The sequence below is a fragment of the Scyliorhinus torazame genome, chromosome 7 (assembly GCF_047496885.1).
Source record: "Scyliorhinus torazame isolate Kashiwa2021f chromosome 7, sScyTor2.1, whole genome shotgun sequence".
Lineage (NCBI taxonomy): Eukaryota > Metazoa > Chordata > Chondrichthyes > Carcharhiniformes > Scyliorhinidae > Scyliorhinus > Scyliorhinus torazame.
The window spans coordinates 91,626,226-91,648,163 of NC_092713.1; the positions used below are offsets into that span (position 1 = coordinate 91,626,226).

Here is a 21,938-nt window from a genome sequence, read left to right on the forward strand (position 1 = left end):
CACAATGATACCGTGCTGCCCTTAAGAACAAATTAATCTATACTATATAATTCTACCGTAATCATGTACCTATCCAATAGCTGCTTGAAGGTCCCTAATGTTTCCGACTCAACTACTTCCACAGGCAGTGCATTCCATGCCCCCACTACTCTCTGGGTAAAGAACCTACCTCTGACATCCCCCCTATATCTTCCACCATTCACCTTAAATGTATGTCCCCTTGTAATGGTTTGTTCCACCCGGGGGAAAAGTCTCTGACTGTCTCCTCTATCTATTCCACTGATCATCTTATAAACCTCTATCAAGTCGCCCCTCATCCTTCTCCGTTCTAATGAGAAAAGGCCTAGCACCCTCAACCTTTCCTCGTAAGACCTACTCTCCATTCCAGGCAACATCCTGGTAAATCTTCTTTGCACCTTTTCCAGAGCTTCCACATCCTTCCTAAAATGAGGCAACCAGAACTGTACACAGTACTCCAAATGTGGCCTTACCAAGGTTTTGTACAGCTGCATCATCACCTCACTGCTCTTAAATTCAATCCCTCTGGAAATGAACGCTAGCACACCATAGGCCTTCTTCACAGCTCTATCCACTTGAGTGGCAACTTTCAAAGATGTATGAACATAGACCCCAAGATCTCACTGCTCCTCCACATTGCCAAGAACCCTACCGTGAACCCTGTATTCCGCATTCATATTTGTCCTTCCAAAATGGACAACCTCACACTTTTCAGGGTTAAACTCCATCTGCCACTTCTCAGCCTAGCTCTGCATCCTATCTATGTCTCTTTGCAGCCGACAACAGCCCTCCTCACTATCCACAACTCCACCAATCTTTGTATCGTCTGCAAATTTACTGACCCACCCTTCAACTCCCTCATCCAAGTCATTAATGAAAATCACAAACAGCAGAGGACGCAGAGGACCCTGCGGTACGCCACTGGTAACTGGGATCCAGGCTGAATATTTGCCATCCACCACCACTCTCTGACTTCTATCGGTTAGCCAGTTCGTTATCCAACTGGCCAGATTTCCCACTATCCCATGCCTCCTTACTTTCTGCATAAGCCTACCATGGGGAACCTTATCAAATGCCTTACTAAAATCCATGAAATGAATGAAAATCGCTTATTGTCACAAGTAGGCTTCAAATGAAGTTACTGTGGAAAGCCCCTAGTCGCCACATTCCGGCACCTGTTTGGGGAGGCTGTTACGGGAATTGAACCGTGCTGCTGGCCTGGTCTGCTTTCAAAGCCAGCAATTTAGCCCTGTGCTAAACAGCCCCTATGTACACTACATCCATTGCTTTACCTTCATCCACATGTCTGGTCACCTCCTCAAAGAATTCAATAAGACTTGTAAGGCAAGACCTACCCCTCACAAATCCGTGCTGACTATCCCTAATCAAGCAGTGTCTTTCCAGATGCTCAGAAATCCTATCCGTCAGTACCCTTTCCATTACTTTGCCTACCACCGAAGTAAGACTAACTGGCCTGTAATTCACAGGGTTATCCCTATTCCCTTTTTTGAACAGGGGCACGACATTCTCCACTCTCCAATCCCCTGGTACCACCCCTGTTGACAGTGAGGACGAAAAGATCATTGCCAACGGCTCTGCAATTTCATCTCTTGCTTCCCATAGAATCCTTGGATATATCCCGTCAGGCCTGGGGGAATCGTCTATCCTCAAATTTTTCAAAATGCCCAACACATCTTCCTTCCGAACAAGTATTTCCTCGAGCTTACCAGTCTGTTTCACACTGTCCTCTCCAACAATATCGCCCCTCTCATTTGTAAATACAGAAGAAAAGTTCTCGTTCAAGACCTCTCCTATCTCGTCAGACTCAATACACAATCTCCCGCTACTGTCCTTGATCGGACCTACTCTCGCTCTAGTCATTCTCATATTTCTCACATATGTGTAAAAGGCCTTGGGGTTTTCCTTGATCCTACCCGCCAAAGATTGTTCATGCCCTCTCTTAGCTCTCCTAATCCCTTTCTTCAGTTCCCTCCTGGCTATCTTGTATCCCTCCAGTGCCCTGTCTGAACCTTGTTTCCTCAGCCTTACATAAGTCTCTTTCTTCCTCTTAACAAGACATTCAACCTCTCTTGTCAACCATGGTTCCCTCACTCGACCATCTCTTCCCTGCCTGACAGTGACATACATATCAAGGACACGTAGTACCTGTTCCTTGAACAAGTTCCACATTTCACTTGTGTCCTTCCCTGACAGCCTATGTTCCCAATTTATGCACTTCAATTCTTGTCTGACAACATCATATTTACCCTTCCCCCAATTGTAAACCTTGCCCTGTTGCACGCACCTATCTCTCTCCATTACTAAAGTGAAAGTCACAGAATTGTGGTCACTATCTCCAAAATGCTCCCCCACTAACAAATCTATCACTTGCCCTGGTTCATTACCAAGTACCAAATCCAATATGGCCTCCCCTCTGGTCAGACAATCTACAAACTCTGTGTTAGAAAAGCTTCCTGGACACACTGCACAAACACCACCCCATCCAAACTATTTGATCTAAAGAGTTTCCACTCAATATTTGGAAAGTTGAAGTCACCCATGACGACTACCCTGTGACTTCTGCACCTTTCCAAAATCTGTTTCCCAATCTGTTCCTCCACATCTCTGCTATTATTGGGAGGCCTGTAGGAAACGCCCAACAAGGTGACTGCTCCTGTCCTATTTCTGACTTCAACCCATACTACCTCAGTAGGCAGATACTCCTCGAACTGCCTTTCTGCAGCTGTTGCCCCACCCCCCCCCACCCCCCCTTTTACCACCCTCCCTAATCTTATTGAAACATCTATAACCAGGGACCTCCAACAACCATTTCTGCCCCTCTTCTATCCAAGTTTCCGTGATGGCCACCACATCGTAGTCCCAAGTACCGATCCATGCCTTAAGTTCACCCACCTTATTCCTGATGCTTCTTGCGTTGAAGTATACACACTTCAACCCATCTCCGTGCCTGCAAGTACTCTCCTTTGTCAGTGTTACCTTCCCCACTGCCTCACTACACGCTTTGACGTCCTGAACATCGGCTACCTCAGTTGCTGGACTACAAATCCGGTCCCCATTCCCCTGCCAAATTAGTTTAAACCCTCCCAAAGAGTACTAGAAAACCTCCCTCCCAAGATATTGGTGCCCCTCTGGTTCAGATGCAACCCGTCCTGCTTGTACAGGTCCCACCTTCCCCAGAATGCGCTCCAATTACCCAAATACCTGAAGCCCTCCCTCCTGCACCATTCTGCAGCCACATGTTCAACTGCACTCTCTCCCTATTCCTAGCCTCACTATCACGTGTCACCGGCAACAAACCAGAGATGACAACTCTGTCTGTCCTGGCTTTTAACTCCAGCCTAACTCCCTAAACTTGTTTATTACATCCACACCCCTTTTCCTACCTACGTCGTTGGTACCAATGTGCACCATGACTTCTGGCTGCTCCCCCTCCCCCTTAAGGATCCTGAATCTCCTATCTATTCCCCTAACCATTGAATCTCCTTTTTCTATTGCTTTTCTATTCTCCCCCCTTCCCTTCTGAGCCCCAGAGCCAGACTCCGTGCCAGAGACCTGGCCGCTAGTGCCTTCCCCCGGTAGGTCACCCCCCCAACAGCATCCAAAACGGTATACTTGTTTTGAAGGGGAACAGCCACGAGGGATCCCTGCACTGTCTGCCTGTTTGTTTTCTTTCCCCTGACTGTAACCCAGCTACTCTTGTCCTGTACCTTGGGTGTGGTTACCTCCCTGTAACTCTTCTCTATAACCCCCTCTGCCTCCCGGATGATCCGAAGTTCATCCAGCTCCAATTCCCTAACAGTCTCTGAGGAGGTGGAATTGGGTGCACTTCCCGCAGGTATAGTCAGCGGGGACACCGATGGTATCCCTCACCACCCACATCCTACAGGATGAGCATGCAACTGGCCTAGCCTCCATCCCCTCTTACCTTACAGAATATAACTGCCCTGTGAACCAACTGGACCTCCGCCCTCTGACTCTGCTCCCAGTCAGTTGCACTCTCTGTAAACTCCTGGCTCCCTTCTCGCTCTTTGCGGAAATGTAGGAAACGAAATGAAAGGAGCACCTTACTCCCTCCTCACCCAACTCCCTCAGTCACCAAACTCTCACTATAGCACTCAAATGCACCAAATTCAGCATTACCTCAGTCACCAAACTCTCACTATAGCGCTCAAATGCACCAAATTCAGCACTCCCTCAGTCACCAAACTCTCACTATCGCACTCAAATGTACCACATTCAGCACTCCCTCAGTCACCAAACTCTCACTATAGCACTCAAATGCACCACATTCAGCACTCCCTCAGTCACCAAACTCTCACTATAGCACTCAAATGCACCAAATTCAGCACTCCCTCAGTCACTAAACTCTCACTATAGCGCTCAAATGCACCAAATTCAGCACTCCGTGCAAACAAAGTCTGCACTGTAGGTGGATCACTTTTATACTGTGAATCTAGCCTCTGAAAACTGGCCTAATCCAATTAACTAATTAACAAGCTCCAGCTGCAAGTACCTACAAGTAGAACCTTTGTTTAAAGCTGATTGAAAATTCACCTTCTTCTAAACCAAACAGCAACTTTTAAGTTAATTAACTAAATAAAAGAAAGACTAGACTTTAGATAAAAATAAACCCTTATACTCCCTCAGTCACCAAACTCTCACTATAGCACTCAAATGCACCAAATTCAGCACTCAGTGCAAACAAACAGAGACCAGTGCTGAACGGCGCTCACCTAAGGCAAAGGGGATGAATCCCAAAGCCTCGGGTACCTCTGGAATCTGCACATTATAGTGAGACTAACTGTCTCGCTCTGATATGCAGATTTGCCAAAAAGTGATCCCACCCACAATGGGCGGGATTTACATCACCAGGTCTTGGGCGATCGCTTTGGATCTCATGGGGCGTTGCGTGCGGGGTAGATCCCGGGAGCAGTGTCTCCCACATTTTATTGGTCACGCTGTACCGCGTCGAGCTGCTTTGCTGGCGCAGCCTGGCCATTGGATCGCGGCCATAGTGTGAAATGACATTTTTTATTCAATTTAGATAATATTGCAATATAGTTATTATTTCAACAATTTTAGAGATTTGAACAAGATTAAATTGCGAGTGCAATTGAATTAGCAATAAAGGATAGATGTTGCAAAATATAACTTTTAGCCAGAAGTTGACAAATCAAATTGCGTGCGGGGCGGCGTGGCACGATTCGCACGGCGCCCCGGCGATTCTCCCACCCGGCGTGGGGGTTGGGGGGGGGGCGGGAATAGTGCCTGTAGAAAGTGGGAGATATTTCCACTGTGGGGTGAGGGAATGAAAGATGAGTCATAACCACAGAAACCGAGGGTAAAGAGTGCTAATGGCAATCCCCGGAGAGAATAAAAGGTGTGAAAGGCCAAACAGCAGAGAAACTAACATCAGAGTGTAAACTGTGACAGATGTAGGGGGGGAGGGGGAAGTAAAGGGGAGAAAAGGTAAGGAGAGGGGGGATAAGATGGGGGGGGGGGGAATATAAAGGCAAGAAATAAAATGTTGAAGACAAATGAAATGAAGACAAAGGGGCCGAGATGGGGTAGAGTTAATCATCTAAAGCTGTTGAATTCGATGTTGAGACTGGAAGGCTGTAGAGTGCCTAACTGGAAGGTGAGGTGCTGTTCCTCCAGTTTGTGTTGAGCTTCACTGGAACATTGCAGCAGGCCAAGGACAGACATGTGGGCATGGGAGCAGGGTCTTGTGTTAAAATGGCAAGCAACGGGAAGGTCAGGGTCCTGAATGCGCACAGACCGAAGGTGCTCAGCAAAGCGATCACCCAGTGATCTGCGTTTGGCCTATCCGATATAGAGGAGACCACATTGAGAGCAGCGAATGCAGTAAACCAAATTGAATGAGGTGCAAGTGAAACGCTGCTTAACCTGGAATGATTGTATTGGGCCGTGGATGTTAAGCATGTAAGAGGTAAAGGGGCAGGTGTTACACCGTCTGTGATTGCATGGGAAGGTGCCATGGGAGAGGTGTTGGGTATGGTGGAGGAGTGGATTAGATTATCTCGGAGGGAACAGTCTCTGTGGAATGCTGACAGAGGGAGTGAAGGGAAGATGTGTTTGGTGGTGGCAGCACGCTGGAGTTGGCGAAAATGGCAGAGGATTATGCTTTGCACACGGAGGCTGGTGGGCTGAAATGTGAGAACAATGTGTCTCACTAACTTGATAGAGTTTTTCGAGGAGGTCACTAAGATGATTGATGCAGGTAGGGCAGTAGATGTTGTCTATATGGACTTCAGTAAGGCCTTTGACAAGGTCCCTCATGGTAGACAAGTACAAAAGGTGAAGTCACACGGGATCAGGGGTGAGCTGGCAAGGTGGATACAGAACTGGCTAGGCCATAGAAGGCAGAGAGTAGCAATGGAGGGATGCTTTTCTAATTGGAGGGCTGTGACCAGTGGTGTTCCACAGGGATCAGTGCTGGGATCTTTGCTCTTTGTAGTATATATAAATGATTTGGAGGAAAATGTAACTGGTCTGATTAGTAAGTTTGCAGACGACACAAAGGTTGGTGGAATTGCGGATAGCGATGAGGACTGTCGGAGGATACAGCAGGATTTAGATTGTCTGGAGACTTGGGCGGAGAGATGGCAGATGGAGTTTAATCCGGACAAATGTGAGGTAATGCATTTTGGAAGGTCTAATGCAGGTAGGGAATATACAGTGAATGGTAGAACCCTCAAGAGTATTGAAAGTCAAAGAGATCTAGGAGTACAGGTCCACAGGTCATTGAAAGGGGCAACACAGGTGGAGAAGGTAGTCAAGAAGGCATACGGCATGCTTGCCTTCATTGGCCGGGGCATTGAGTATAAGAATTGGCAAGTCATGTTGCAGCTGTATAGAACCTTAGTTAGGCCACACTTGGGAGTATAGTGTTCAATTCTGGTCGCCACACTACCAGAAGGATGTGGAGGCTTTAGAGAGGGTGCAGAAGAGATTTACCAGAATGTTGCCTGGTATGGAGGGCATTAGCTATGAGGAGCGGTTGAATAAACTCGGTTTGTTCTCACTGGAACGAAGGAGGTTGAGGGGAGACCTGATAGAGGTATACAAAATTATGAGGGGCATAGACAGAGTGGATAGTCAGAGGCTTTTCCCCAGGGTAGAGGGGTCAATTACTAGGGGGCATAGGTTTAAGGTGAGAGGGGCAAGGTTTAGAGTAGATGTACGAGGCAAGTTTTTTACGCAGAGGGTAGTGGGTGCCTGGAACTCTCTACCGGAGGAGGTAGTGGAAGCAGGGACGATAGGGACATTTAAGGGGCATCTTGACAAATATATGAATAGGATGGGAATAGAAGGATACGGACCCAGGAAGTGTAGAAGATTGTAGTTTAGTCAGGCAGCATGGTCGGCACTGGCTTGGAGGGCCGAAGGGCCTGTTCCTGTGCTGTACATTTATTTGTCCTTTAACAAGGGGGACTCTATCCCCATAATATATATATTATATATACTTACATATATTTAGACTTACATCCACAGTTTCTCCCTACCTCTAACTTCTCAATACCAGTTGCCAATTTCTGTGATGAACAGGATGCCCTTCTGAACAGGAATATAAAATCAAGGGTGATAATGAGATTGCTAAACTATTCTTGTGGGTCTCCTAGCAGCTGACTGAACTTTGAAAGCAGATTCCCCGCTCACCTTCCAGTGTTTCCTTGTTATAATGGGAAAACTAAATCTTCTTGCCTCATTTCTTCCCTGTCCCCATGTCCCATAATATGTTGTAGAACAACACATCTGACTATATGACCTGTATATTTTCTAGTGTGCAAATGTGTTGCCTTCTTATTTTTCATTGTAGAACTCTCCTACTTGAAGGAAACCCATTTCATAATCCAAGAGCAGCTATTTTGGCCAGAGGAACAACTGCAGTACTGGAATATCTTAGAAACCGCATTCCTACATAAATCTGTGCCTGGGAGAAGGAGGATTACTTTTCTGAAGATGTGGAAACTGTTTAAAGGTTTTGGAAGCTTTGAAAGGAAACTTAGCTTGTTCCATTGTATTAAAAATAGTTCTGTATTTTCTAGACTTTTCTATGTTAACAGATTTAAAGCTGACTTAATTGTCTGATTTCAGTGTGGGTAAATATAATGTACATGATTTAACAAAATAAGAAATTATTGTCTGGGTATCAACTTTCATTGGACATGGGTAAAGGCCCTCAATCGGCACTTCTACATTGCATGCCAAAATCATAAGTGTACTTCACTGCACCACGATTGAATCATTTTAATGTAGCACGTTACTAATCATTTTATGCCTGAATTGAACTATTAATAACTTTTTTCTGTAACTATCAAGGCAGAAGCGCTTCTAATTATTTTGTAAGCTGAACTCCTGGAGTATATTAAATCACATTATTACATAAATCTGTGGCTGGAGCTTACCAGTTTTATTGTTCCAAATATTTGTGTGATTCAGTTTTTTTTTCTGCATTCTGCCAGTCATGGATGTTTCACTTTGTTATTGTTTCAATCTACATGCCTCATTGTACTGTTGGGTGGTTACCCCTTGAAATGTATAAAAATCTATGTTTATCAAGGGTTTGAGCTAGGCGTGTTTCTATAAATGGAAAATCCATTCGGAAAGATTGTTAAACCATTTGTGACATATGTGCACAAACATTCCAGCCAATGGTGCTCTTGACCTTTCTGTGAACACATTTCAGTTTTTACTTTTAAAAATAAATGAACAGATATGACTTGATCTACATTGCAGTTTGTTTTGTACTGAATATGCCTGTACTTTTCTGCCTCCCAACTGGTGACAGTAATGTTATTATCTCTGAGGCATTTAGACCAGAAACACTCAGAATCTATGTTGAGTTTGGTGATCTGTGCAAGGTTGGCAGTAGAGATGCAATAGTTGATTGCACTGCCCCAGTTTAGGAAAATCAGGCTTTCTGCTTCTGATTATCCAATTGAGTCTCACTAGAACTACATATAGGTGTGTGAATATAAGTTTAGCTGTGATGACTAGCCTCGGACATAAATACTAAAGGGAGATCGACAGTCAGTAAGGGAGTCATTGGGTGGAATAATACTGTAATATTTTCCTGAAGTTGGGACCAAAACACGTCCAACCTCTGCAGGTGTTGCCAGCTGCCTTCCTGTGAAATTCTTACCAGAGGCAGCTAATTAAGAGGCCTGAAGATAAATGGAGCGACCCTCTGAAGATGTTTGAAATGTTGCAAGTTATTTGTGACCTCAGCTGCCAGGCCTGTGCAGCTCTCATCCTGTGGCAAAAGCACCCCTGATGAAGAAAGATAGTAAAGTTTCCACAGTCCTAAATAACCATAGGCTGCTTTCCCCTTTGAGGGGGAGAGCTGACTGGTGGCGATTGAACCTGAGGATCACCACATCTCAGGTGAGGAGCAAGGCTGAGAAGGAAGGCCTTCATGAATAACCTCAGCCAGGGAGGGAATTTCACTCACCCTGTTGGCCTCGCTCTGCATCGCGAACCAGCTGTCCAGCCAACTCAGCTAAAATAACAAAAGCCTTGCTGGCCCTGAGGCTTGCCACTAGAGGCCTCTTCCAGGGACCTGCTGGGTTTTGCACACAGCATGAGGCATATCCGTTGTCAGTAAGATCCCGGCCATATCCCCCAGGTGACCAGCTAATTGACTACTAGTTGCGTAGCCACTTCTATTGATCACTCATGTCTGGCAAAGGCAAGAATCCAGTACTCCATTTTCAAAATCTCCCCCAAAGATCCACTAGCTACTAAATCTACCTCTGTGCGGCTGATAGGGCTTCACCCTATTTCTTAAGGGGAGGAAAGATTGGAAGGAGAAAAATATTTTTCTAATTTGAAACGTAGTCTTACAGAAAGATTAACTTGTATGAAAGTCTGGATAAAGATAAATTATCTTATTTTAAAATTTGATATAAAATATTCCAATGTGTACCTGCTGTTTTTCACTATGAAATTCAATGCTGTTCTACTGAAACTATTTAACTTTGGGCTAAAAGGTTCAATCTCCAGTCTAGCCATAGTAATTCAAGGAAGTAGATTGTGGCCAGAATTCTCCGGTCGTTTGCTGGTGGTGGGATTCTCTAGTCCCGCTCGCAACGCGCCTCCGCCTGCAGGTTTCTGAACAACGTGGGGTGGCTTCAATGGAAAATCCCATTGACAGCGGCGGGAACATAGAATCCAGCTGCTTCCCGCTGCTGAGAAACATGCGGCTGGGAGGCCAGAGAATCTTGTCTGGTATGTCTGACGGGGAGAGGGCTGCCGAGGTCCACTGAACCATATTCTAGCAAGAGTTGCAAACATTAAATTTTTGTTCTTATGGAAAGTTATCAATTCTGATGTGATTTGACAATGAACAAAAATCACTATTAGCTGCTCCAGAAAAACAAATCATTATCACAGTTTTATATTTTGACAACAGCATTAATACATTAAGAATTAATTAATTCAACCTAAAAATTGGGAGTTAAAAAACTATGAAATTCAGTAATGAGACTTATGCAACACAGCGCTGGCATGATAAATCCATTTAGCAAGAGATATTTACAAGTGTGTGACAATTTAAATTAACATTTGTTCATTAAAGAGACTTCATACATTATTCAAACACTTTTTTTAATACAGAAAAAATCCCAGAATTTCAAAGCCGAAAAATAGCTCTGTTATACTTTGCACCCACATTGGAATGAGTGGCTTGATTTCTTTTAATCTCTGGTAAAATTTCTTCAAATATATACATACAGAATCTGCAAAATGCATTCTGAACACAATATACACTGTACCAATAAAATAGTGTCAATACATAAATAAAATTGGAAGGATTAGACTTGCATGTGCATTTCAACAAACAAGTTTGTCAACTTCACTATAGTCTGTGAAACTAAAAACTGTAAAATCTTGTAAAGTTTTTTTTCTTTTTTTGCACATAAAGCAGCTTTCAAGTCCAATAAAATATTTTTGACTGCAGAAGCAGATGTTTACATTCACAATCTAAATGATTAAAATTTATTTAAATGTCATTGACAGTTATTTACAAAATACTGCAGTTAGAGACTAAATGTTACCATGATTTTTTTCTCAGTTATGAATTTTGACACATACAAAAGAGTGACAGTTTTTCTTGTACATCAACAAAGCTGCATTTACATAAGGGTTCACTTTCACAATGCAACCTGTTCTGTAATACCTGATCTAGTACTAATCATGATGTAGCCTATGGGTCTTTTGCCCCCTATGTGCCTTCCTTCTATCCATGATACACAACAGATATGCTGCCTCATGCACTTTAGGTACTCCATTCATGACCTACCCACCTATGGGATGTTGACTGAGCTAGAATTCAGTACTGCTCCCTTCCCTAACCACCTTACTCCCCATGAAGAACCTGCTATTTGCAGGCAGTCTTAACACAGCTTCCAAAAGGCAAGTTTAAAAAACCTACTTCTATGTAATTTTTGCCCACTCTTCCTGTGTCATCCTTCAATGACCAATCATGACATGATTGAAATTTTGAGTCCAGCACATGAGTCATGGGCACAGATCATGTCCCCTTACATTACTCAAAATAGCCTCTAAGCAAGATATTGGTGGGAATTTTGATTTTCAATTAGAAGTTGGTGAAAGTTTCATTACAGTATTAAAACAGTAAGGAAGAAATCTATACCAGAAAAAAATAGGGCAAGTAAATTAACAAAATACTGTCTGCCACAGAGCTCTGTACAGCAGAAATAATTGAGATGCTTCAAATCCTACTCCGCAAAGTGTCTGCGGATTTTATCCAGGTGCTCTGGTTTCCTCCCACAGTCCAAAGATATGCAGGTTAGGTGAATTGGCCATGCCAAATTGCTCCTTATTGTCCAAAGGATTAGGTGGGGTTACATCGATAGGATGATAAGTGGGCTTAGGTTGGGTGCTCTTTTGGAGGGTCGGTGTAGACTCTGTGAGCCGAATGGTCTCCTTTTACACAGTAGGGCTTCTATGACAATTTTAACCTTAAGTGCATTCTGGTGGCAAGGGTTATATTGCTGATGTAATTTTTTTTGTTGGTTAATAAGTAATTGTATTTGCAGCGTATATCCATAAGGGCAATAAATTGTATCAACTATTGATGTACAGTTACAAGCAGTTTCCAATTGTAGACTCAAAATCGAGGTAGTAGACGCAAGCCCATTATATCTTAAATTAACAAAAGCAAAACAAAACGCTGTCAATAATTGTTTTATTAGAAACTGTGTAGGTGGGTACTGAATAAAAAAGATGTTCCAATGTAAATTAATCACCATGCAGTAATGACAGAAATCGAACTGCAGGAACCTCACACACTGAAGGCTATATTATGCACTTGGTTTAGTTTGTGAAAAACTAAACATTACTGCATTTAATTCTTAACCATAGGGAATGATTTATTTTCATCCTTTAACAAACAAATTTTAACCCATCTCAACACTGGCATACCACCCCCCAATTTTATTTTTATTTGCCCAGGCACTCCCAGGTTACAAGTCTTCTGGCTCATTGATGAATTACCTAGTTGCCAAAACGCAGAACGGGAGCAAGATTAAAGAAGAAAGTTAAATATTTAATTCATATAAATCTTGCAATTTATATAGAGCCTTTCATGTCCTTAGTATCCCCAAAACACTTTACAACCAATGTATGTTTGAAGTGTAGTCACTGTTGCAGCGTAGGATGGGTGGTAACAAATTTGTACACAGCAGGCCCATGCAGCAATGTGATAATGTGTTTTAGTGATGTTGCTTGAAGGATAAATATTGACCAAGGCACTGGGGATAACCCCCACTATTCTTCAGAATTTTTTACATCCACCTCAAAGTGCAGGTGGAGCATCAGTTTAACAGCGCCTCCAACAGTGTCAGGCAAGGGCTGAACTGGATTGACAGCCTGACTTTATGCTCAATTTGCCAGAGTGGGATGCAGACTCAGGAGATAAGATTGCTATCAACTGAGCCATAGTGCCAGCCAAATCTTTTGGGATAGGAATGGTTTAATAAATGGTTACGCTTAAGTTTTAAAATGATAAAGTGAGGACAGATAGAGAATGTGGGACAATAGTGCCAATAAGGAAAAAATATAAATGTTTTAATTGAGTTACTTATTTAGTATTTGAATTGCATGCTTAGTATAAAAGTAATTGATGTTTGAGTATCTTTATTACCATAATAGTGATCATTTCAACTCAATATATAAGTTGAAAATTTACCAAACCAGTCACCCATGGCAACAAGAGCTTCTGAAAAGGGTTAATTTTGAGTATTTGTTTTGCAACACATTTTTTGCCTATTCTAACTGGCTATACACGCTGCATATTCTATTTAATGGATTATAAATTGAATAATTTACTTTGGGAATACATGATAAATACACTCAATAAACTTGCCCAGTTTCTTTTCACTGATCTAATCTTATCTGTTTGGAGGAGTTGTTTTAAAATAATTATTTCTCTTTTTTATAAAATTGTACATTTATTATTAAATCTCAGGTACTGCAATATAAACTGGCACTGGTCAGAAAATCTAATTAGAGTTTCAATTATATCTTGAGCTGTTAAGCTCTGTGAAATGTGTTGATCATCCAAGTTTAATCCCTTTGAGCATTGACTCAACTAAGTCATCTGCTAGCATTAGAACATTATTTATATAATTAAGTAATACAGCAGAGAGGAGACACATAATATCAAAAACATATTTTCCAAAAGTTTTTAAAAATCAAAACAGCTTAAGATCTTTTTTAATAAAATGGAAAATGACACTCCAACTCTCAAAGCACAATGAATTCTCCCATAATTGTAAACCAAAGGAATATTCACCAAACCAGAACGTGTTAGCAAAGAGTTTTTAAGTAAAATGAAAGAGTATGGTTGCGATATTTATAGTAATATGCTTGAGGCACAATATGAAGCTTACATTTGGCGGCAATGTTAGTTATATGTATCCTTACAAAGCACACTCAATTATTGCCTGTTCCTGCTTAAAGAGCCAAGAATGATCCCAGTAAACTCTTGTTTGTGGGCTGTATCATTTATATATCTGTTGACTGTTCAAAATCTAACTTCATGCAATGAGGCAAACTTGAGACTTGGCATAGCTCACTTTCTTCCCTGAACGCATACAGATCTCATTAGATGGCAGTTTTGGGTTCAGGGCAAGCTTTTGTTTATGTTACATTTATAGTGAAAACCCACAAAAGGTACATTTTCAGTTCTGGTGCTGGGCTGTGCATCTGTTGATGTATGGGTACAGGGACAGGAGAAGAAAGGGGGTGAACTTTTAATTATACTATTGACAGGATATGGTGCCAAATCTGACCATTGTGGTAAATACATGACTTAAAATCAATTCTTTCTCATAAATATTATACGGGAGGAATGTTTAAAGGGATAAATATTTGTTGAGAACTCTTAATTGTTTCCTCATCAGCATGTATTAATAAGATGTTCTTGCATTTTATATTTATCAGTTACTTTTGAAAAAGACAATGACATAGAAGTTAACAGAAATTCTGTTCTCCTCTGTCCTGACTTCCCTTCTGCTTTAGGTATTTTGTATAAAGGAAGGCATAGAAAAGCCAGGAGGACACCTCTTTGCCTTATTTTGTAGATGGGTAGGTGTACAAGCATCGTGGAATTCCTATCTTAGTCGTTTTTGATTGCTTTTCATGGAACAGATAACATCATTTGTTGAACCCTCCTCTGTGTCCAAATTCTTTTAAGATATTAATTGATAAGAAAATAGCTTTAAATTTCTCAGTACACAATTCACTGCATTTGTTGATGTATTTTTGCTTTTTACAAAAAAGAGGCATATACAAGATTGAGGCAGTGTTTAATGGTGGTGCAATATCTAACGAGCATGTGTGCTTTGGGTGCTCAGGTACCTAACAAAAAACCCACTCTGAGAATGAATGATATATATTATAATTATTAATAATATTATAATATATAGCTAAGTGTTTGCACCAAATGACCTGCCATTTCACAGCCTCTAGCTGACAGGATGTAAAGTCACCACATAAACATCAATCTCATAAATGATAAATTTGTGAAGATAAAATACTAAACATTTTAATACTGGTAGGTAAGTATGATAAGTTTGGCACAAGTGTTGCCATTGGTCCAGCAATTGGCAAAAAAATGGAAAGAAATTGCCTGGCTTTCCTCACAGGAAGCTGCAGTGAAGAGTTTTAATCTTAAGTTAAACATTTTACTACTGAAAAAAAATCAGTCAAGTTCTAGGTTGGAATCTCGCGTTGGATTATCAGATCCACTGTATTCTGGAAACTCTTAAGAAGTGAGACGGCTTTTTCATGTTCCATGTGTATAAAGTTGTGTCCATTTGCCTACAACAAAGAAAAACACATATCTTTATAAAAAATAACTACAATGAATATCCATGATCTTTATGGTGTTTTCAGTGACCGTGAAAATATGTGATGCTAGCTGGGCGTTACAGCACAAGTTAGATGCAACAAAAAACTCCTCCAATTTTTATCACAACCGCTTGCCCTTTTAATTTTAAAGATATATTCTCCAGTGTAATAGATTGACATTTTCTATACCAATCACTGTTGTAGCCTCCTGATGTTAATTTGCCACGTCGGGATATTTTTGTGGTGCTGGCCCACAGAAGCTGGATTAAAGTTCTCCAAACTAATTTTACATAGGCCTCTTAAAATTACTCTATCATTCTGGGCAGTATCAGGTCATTGACGTGAAAACCATGTGCCACTCAATCCTCATTATGAGGTACATTTAGGCCAGAACTTTCCGGCCCCACACCGGCGGGGTCTTCCGGTTTCGCTGATGGCACACCCCTACCCCGAATTTTCTGACAGCAAGGGGTTCGTTCAACGGGAAACCCCATTGACAACAGCGGAACCAGAAGATCCCGCCACCAGCCAATAGTGCCACTGTAAAACATGCGGTGGGTGGCATGGATCTTTGATTTTTCCATATTTTCTGAATTTTTTGGATAGAGGAAGATTAAGAAATTAGGATATCACAAATGTGTACATCCCCAAAAGAATTGATTTCTTAAATATTTACAGTGGCTCTGCCCTTAAATTAATTCCCAAGATATAAGCAATACTGCCAAATTGTAGTATTTATTTGCCATCTCTAGTTGCCTTTCAGAAGGTGATGGTGATCTTCCTTCTTGAACCACTGCAGTCTATGTCCTAAAGATAGTCCTACTGTTAGGTAGGGAGTGATAGGATTTTAAACCAATGATGATGAAGGAATGCCGATATAAGTTGGCATGGTGTAACAGGAGGGACTTTGAGGTCTTCCAATGCACCTGCTACACTTGTCCTTTTAGGGTGGTGGATGTTGTGTGTTTGGGAAGTGCTAACCTCCTACAGCAATGTCCTGGATCTGAGATTATTGGTCTCCCAACAATGTTTGTGCCAAATATGATTTTGATCAGGGAGAGTTTTCCCCAGATCCCCATTGATTTAAGTATGATTCGGCACCTGGGTGACATACTTGGTCAAATGCTTTTTCATTCTTTCGTGGGATATGAGCATCATTGACAAGGCCAGTATTTGTTGCCCAACCTTAATTCTTGAGTTGAGTGGCTGACCAGGACATTTAAGAGGGCAGTTAAGGTTCAACGACATGGTGTGGGTCTGGAGTCACACGTAGGCCACACCAGGTAAGGATAGCATATTTCTACTTGGAAATCATTATTTAAGCTAGCTTTATAATTGCAGAATTATTAATTGAATTCAAATTTCACTAGCTGCCATGTATAATTGAACCTATGTACCCACAGCATGGCCCTCTGGATTACTAGTCCACTGATAGAACCACTACGCCACTGACTTCCCTAATGTGCTACCTAGATAACTTGGCCAGTTACTCTTGCATATCTCTCTCTCTCCAAGTGCCATGCTCTAGTAGTAAATTGGCGACAATGGATTGCCATGGAGTGATTTATGATTACACTTGGTAAAGTATTATAATGGTTTGCAGGTTCTGGTTGACCACTGTACCCTCTCAATGTTACTGCCTGCCATAGATGAAATGCAGGTTTGGCAATCAACCAGTTTGGCCATATAGGAATGCACCTTCCATGGCCAGTAAGTCATGACGTGAGACTTGAACCCAGAGTTTCAAGTTCAGAGGTAGGGATGCTACCACTTTGCCACAAGACCAGCCCACCTTGGGGCAAAGTGAACCTAACTTTGTAAAGTGGACTCATCAAGTAAAAGAAAAGACTCTGGGAAAATTGTCAAATCTTACTGCATATTTTGAATTACAGGCAGTTGCAAAGTAAATGCAGCAGATATTTTGCAAACAAGTTCCCGCAAACAGTAATAGTATTATTCATTATTTAATCTACTTTTTCCAGTGCTGTTAAAGGAAGAAATATTGATCAGGAGGCTATTCTTCAACTAATATCCACCTGAAGAGGCAGATGAGACCTTGATTCCACAAGAAAGATCAGGCATATTGTATAGTTGCATTGCTTCGAATTTTCAAAAACACTTTCTTCTGTGCTTCTATGTCAGCTTTATAGTTTGGAGACTAAAACTACGTACAATACTCATTCGGAGCACCCTGACCAGGTACTTTGCAAGTTTTAACGTAACTTCACTGCTTTTTAATTCTATGCCTCTAGAAATAATTTTGTGTTTTGTTAGCAATTTGCATTACTTTTCTGACCTGCAATGCTGGTTTTAATGATTTGTTCACCTGTACCCCAACATTCCTTTGCTCTTCGACCCCATTCAGTGTTTTTCAATTTTCTAAGGTGTAGATAATGTTTCTTACCAAAGTGCATCTCCACACATTTACCTATGTTAAAGTTCATTTGTCCATCCTGAAAATGTTCAATGTCTTCTTATATTATGTTACATTCCAGCACTGATCCTTGTGAAACAGCATTTTCTACCGCCATCCAACCTGAACAATTCTACTATCAGCGGTCTTTTTTTTTGTAATTTTAGCCATTAAACTATTTGTCCTCTTGACTCCACATGGCCCAATTTTGTAATGAGCCTACTGTGTAGACCTAATCTTCAATCTGTTTGAAATGTTTCCAAGGTAATGAAAATACACCTTCAAAGTTGGGTGATATCATGGGTCAGCAGATATTCTTTCTCACTTGGTGTCTGGGTTTGACAGGATGGAATAAATGTCATCTTTCTGTAGCAGTTGTGACTGGCATCAGCCCACGCCATTAAATTAGTAATCATATTCCCAGTGGAATTTCTAAACTATTCAGTTCACCTTAAGGATCTTGTCTCCAGGCTGTAATAGATTTGATGCTGGTCCATCAGGTTGCACTCTAGTGACAAAGATACCCTGTTGAAACAAGAGTGAGAGTTATGGATTGACTTCATTATGAATTAAAGTGAATTGCAATGTATACGTCTATTATTTTGTTTTTATTTCCTATTTCGTAAATCTGTAGTATTTAATTATCATATCCTTTACATAGAAGGGAGGTTGGCTAGTGTGGGAAATTAAAAATGTTAATCTGGTTTAGTAGAGCTGTTCATTTGAGTTGAAGGGATCTGAAAGGAGCTTTATCCTCCATCTGACCTTTAGATTGCTTAGCACTTGCACTATGTGTCCAAAATAGAATGTTCCAATCTCCTGCACTGATTTCTCAAGTGGTTGCGCAAAAGATTCTCAAAAATAAAAAATTTGTAGAGAAATACACAAAACCAAAAATTGTTTTAAAAAACATTTGGAATAAACAACATTATGCTTTTGTGTAAGAGTAAATAGAAGTCCCTTGGATGTTAGCTCCATTTGATAAAATAATACTTTTAATAATATTTTAGCTAAAATATTAACAGTTTGGTGAACTCTGTTATGATACTTTTGAACTGAATCCTAGAGCAGTATATAAAGCAGGTGCTTCCAAGTATTTACCATGACCAGTAATTAAACAAGAATTAGTACAAGAAAATCAATGTGGAATTTAACCCCTGATGCATTTCTAGCTTTTCTTGCCAGTCAGAAACTGTAGCATATCATCCTCTGTCCATAAATTCACACAACAGAACTTGCAGTCATAACGCTAATGAAAATTCACTAGAATGCAAATAAGTGCTTCCCCTCGCTTAGATTTGTAAATATGCAGAAAAAGCTCCCATTAAAATTAACAATGCTGCATTGATTACCTCCCTTAAAAATAACTGGTTATAAAACAGGCTGAAGATCATAAGGATAAATATAGACGGAAAGCTATTTAGGATTGTGAACACAAAGCAATGTGGGCAAGTAATAAGCAGAAAGGTTCATTATCTTCAGATAGCTATTTAGATAATTGCTTAAAGTCTGAGTTACATGAGATGGATTCTAATGTAGATAAATATAGGGTAATATATCCAGGTAACAGGAATCATTATTTCTGTTAATTAATGTAGAAGTGAACATAATTCAAGTCTTTAAGATAAACATATTGACAAAGTTGGAATAAACTTTTTATGTGAAGATATGAGCACATAAGTATAAATTTAAAAAAAATATCAAACAAGGTTACAAAAGAAAATAACTCTTCATGAGAAGATAGGCAAATTTGGTTAATTCACACTTTTAAAAGGAAACCAGCTTGGAGTTTGCTGAGAAGGATTTTGAGAAGAATATGGTTATTTTTTTTCAGGGTTGTTTTAGAAAGGAACATAATAGTTCTTAATAAAAGCTTTGACAAAGTGTCACCTGGACTCGAAATGTTAGCTCTTTTCTCTCCCGACAGATGCTGCCAGAGCTGCTGGGATTTTCCAGCATTTTCTCTTTGATAATAGTTCTGAAAATTGATAATTGTTGATGGTGGTGAAGAGGAGAGTAGTCGACTTCCGATTGCGGCTATGCGGAGCTAAGCCGCACGATTCGCGAACACGGACTTTCGGGCTCGATAGAAGAGCCCCAACGGAATTTTTTTACAGCCAACCTGTGGGGAAGAGAGGAGAGAGGTCCACTACTAACTTGTATGGACCGGACCCGCAGCGAAACGGCCAAAAAAGTGGCATTGGAGCAGCGGGAGAAGAGAGGGAAAACAAGCAAAATGGCGGAGGCCGGGGACAAAGAGGAGATGCAGGAATTCATCAAGCGCTGCTTCGAGGAGCTGCGTAAGGAGATGGTGGCGCCTATGTTGGCAATAATTGAAGGACTTGGGGCAACCCAGAAAGCCCACGAGGTGAAGATCCAGGAGATCCAGGAAAAAGTGAGTGAGAATGAGGACGAGCTCTTGGGCCTGGCGGTGAAAGTGGAGCGGCACAAGACGTGGGCGGGAAGACTCGAAGACCTGGAGAACAGGTCGAGGAGAAATAATCTGAGGATCCTGGGTCTCCCAGAAGGAGTGGAGCGGGCCGACGCCGCGGCATATGCGGGCACAATGATCGGGGCGCTGATGGGCGCGGAGGCCGCCCCCGGGGTTGCTGGTGCTGGAAGGGGCGCACCGGGTCCTGGCGAGGAAGCCCAAGGCAAATGAGCCGCCAAGGGCGATGGTGGTGAGATTTCACCGGTTTACGGACAGAGATAGGGTCCTGAAATGGGCCAAGAAGGAGCGGAGCAGCAAGTGGGACAATGCTGAGATCAGAATATACCCGGACTGGAGCACGGAGGTCGCTAAGCGGAGAGCGGGTTTCAACCGGGCCAAAGCGGTGCTGCATCGGAAAGGAGTGAAATTTGGAATGTTGCAGCCAGCGCGACTGTGGGTTACACATAATGGCCAACACCACTACTTCGAAACACCCAAAGAGGCGTGGACCTTTCTACTAACTGAAAAGTTGGACTCTAATTGAGGGTTTGTGAGGGTGGAGGGTGTTTGAGGGTTGAAGTATGATGGTTGTTGTATATAGGGGGGCAATCACACGCAGGGAATGTTATATGGGCTGGGGGAGAGAGACAAGTCCGCAACAGGAGCAGGCTTTGGAAAGCGTGGGGTCTTTTTCCCGCGCGCGGGAAGAAAGGCGGGAAGGGGAACGAAGGAACGTATATTGATGGGGAGACTCCCACACTGGATGGGGGGTCAAAGGGATGGCGGGGGAAGCCGGGGTCAGCAGGTGTCAGCTGATTTACGGGAGTGATATGGGGGGAGCAAAAAAGCTAGACAGGGATCTAGTGGGGGCGAGGGGAGAGGGGGAAGGGGAGGGGGGGAAAGGGATGCTGCTGTAATGGCCGAAAGGGAATGGGACACAGAAGAGGTGGTCGGGACGGAGGTCCCCCGGCTGGGGGACTGGAGGGTGAGGGAGACGTGAACACGGGATTGGCCCAGAAAAGGAGATGGCTTGTCGGCGGGGGGGAGGGGTGGTGAGAGCCGCTCCAATCCAGCTGATAACGTGGAACGTGAGGGGCCTGAATGGGCCGGTGAAGAGGGCTCAAGTGTTCGCGCACTTGAAGGGACTGAAGGCAGATGTGGCTATGCTCCAAGAGACACACCTGAAGGTGGCGGACCAGGTCAGGTTAAGAAGGGGATGGGTAGGACAGGTATTTCACTCGGGACTGGACGCGAAAAATAGAGGGGTGGCAATTCTGGTGGGAAAACATGTGTCATTTGAGGCAAAGACTATCGTAGTGGATAATGGAGGGACATACGTGATGGTGAGTGGTAGGTTGCAAGGGACGTGGGTGGTGTTGGTAAATGTATACGCCCCGAACTGGGATGATGCTGGATTCATGAAGTGCATGTTGGGGCGCATTCCGGACCTGGAGGTAGGAGGACTGATAATGGGAGGGGACTTCAATACAGTGCTGGATTCAGCACTAGACCGCTCCAGATCAAGGACGGGAAAGAGGCCGGCAGCGGCCAAGGTGCTCAGGGGGTTTATGGATCAGATGGGGGGAGTGGACCCATGGAGGTTTGCAAGACCGCAGGCCAGGGAATTTTCTTTCTTTTCCCACGTGCACAAGGCCT

General features: G+C 42.4%; 2 protein-coding genes across 11 annotated transcripts in view; one reads left to right on the top strand and one right to left on the bottom strand.

Annotated features, from left to right (window-relative positions):
* Positions 1–8,787, top strand: part of lrrc40 (leucine rich repeat containing 40) — a 168,743-nt gene extending 159,956 nt beyond the window's left edge. The window contains exon 15 of the mRNA XM_072511050.1: positions 7,880–8,787. Coding sequence (XP_072367151.1) covers positions 7,880–7,985 — 106 coding nt within the window. The 3' untranslated portion in view covers positions 7,986–8,787. The remainder of the gene's footprint in view (positions 1–7,879) is intronic.
* A 1,647-nt stretch (positions 8,788–10,434) lies between these two features.
* The window catches only part of lrrc7 (leucine rich repeat containing 7), an 895,132-nt gene continuing 883,628 nt past the window's right edge, over positions 10,435–21,938 (bottom strand). For all 10 annotated transcript variants that reach the window (XM_072511053.1, XM_072511057.1, XM_072511054.1 and 7 more), the window contains 2 exons: positions 18,302–18,376; positions 10,435–15,408 (listed from right to left, as the gene is read on the bottom strand). In XM_072511053.1, the coding sequence (XP_072367154.1) occupies positions 15,301–15,408; positions 18,302–18,376 (183 nt within the window). In that variant the 3' untranslated portion in view covers positions 10,435–15,300. The remainder of the gene's footprint in view (positions 15,409–18,301; positions 18,377–21,938) is intronic.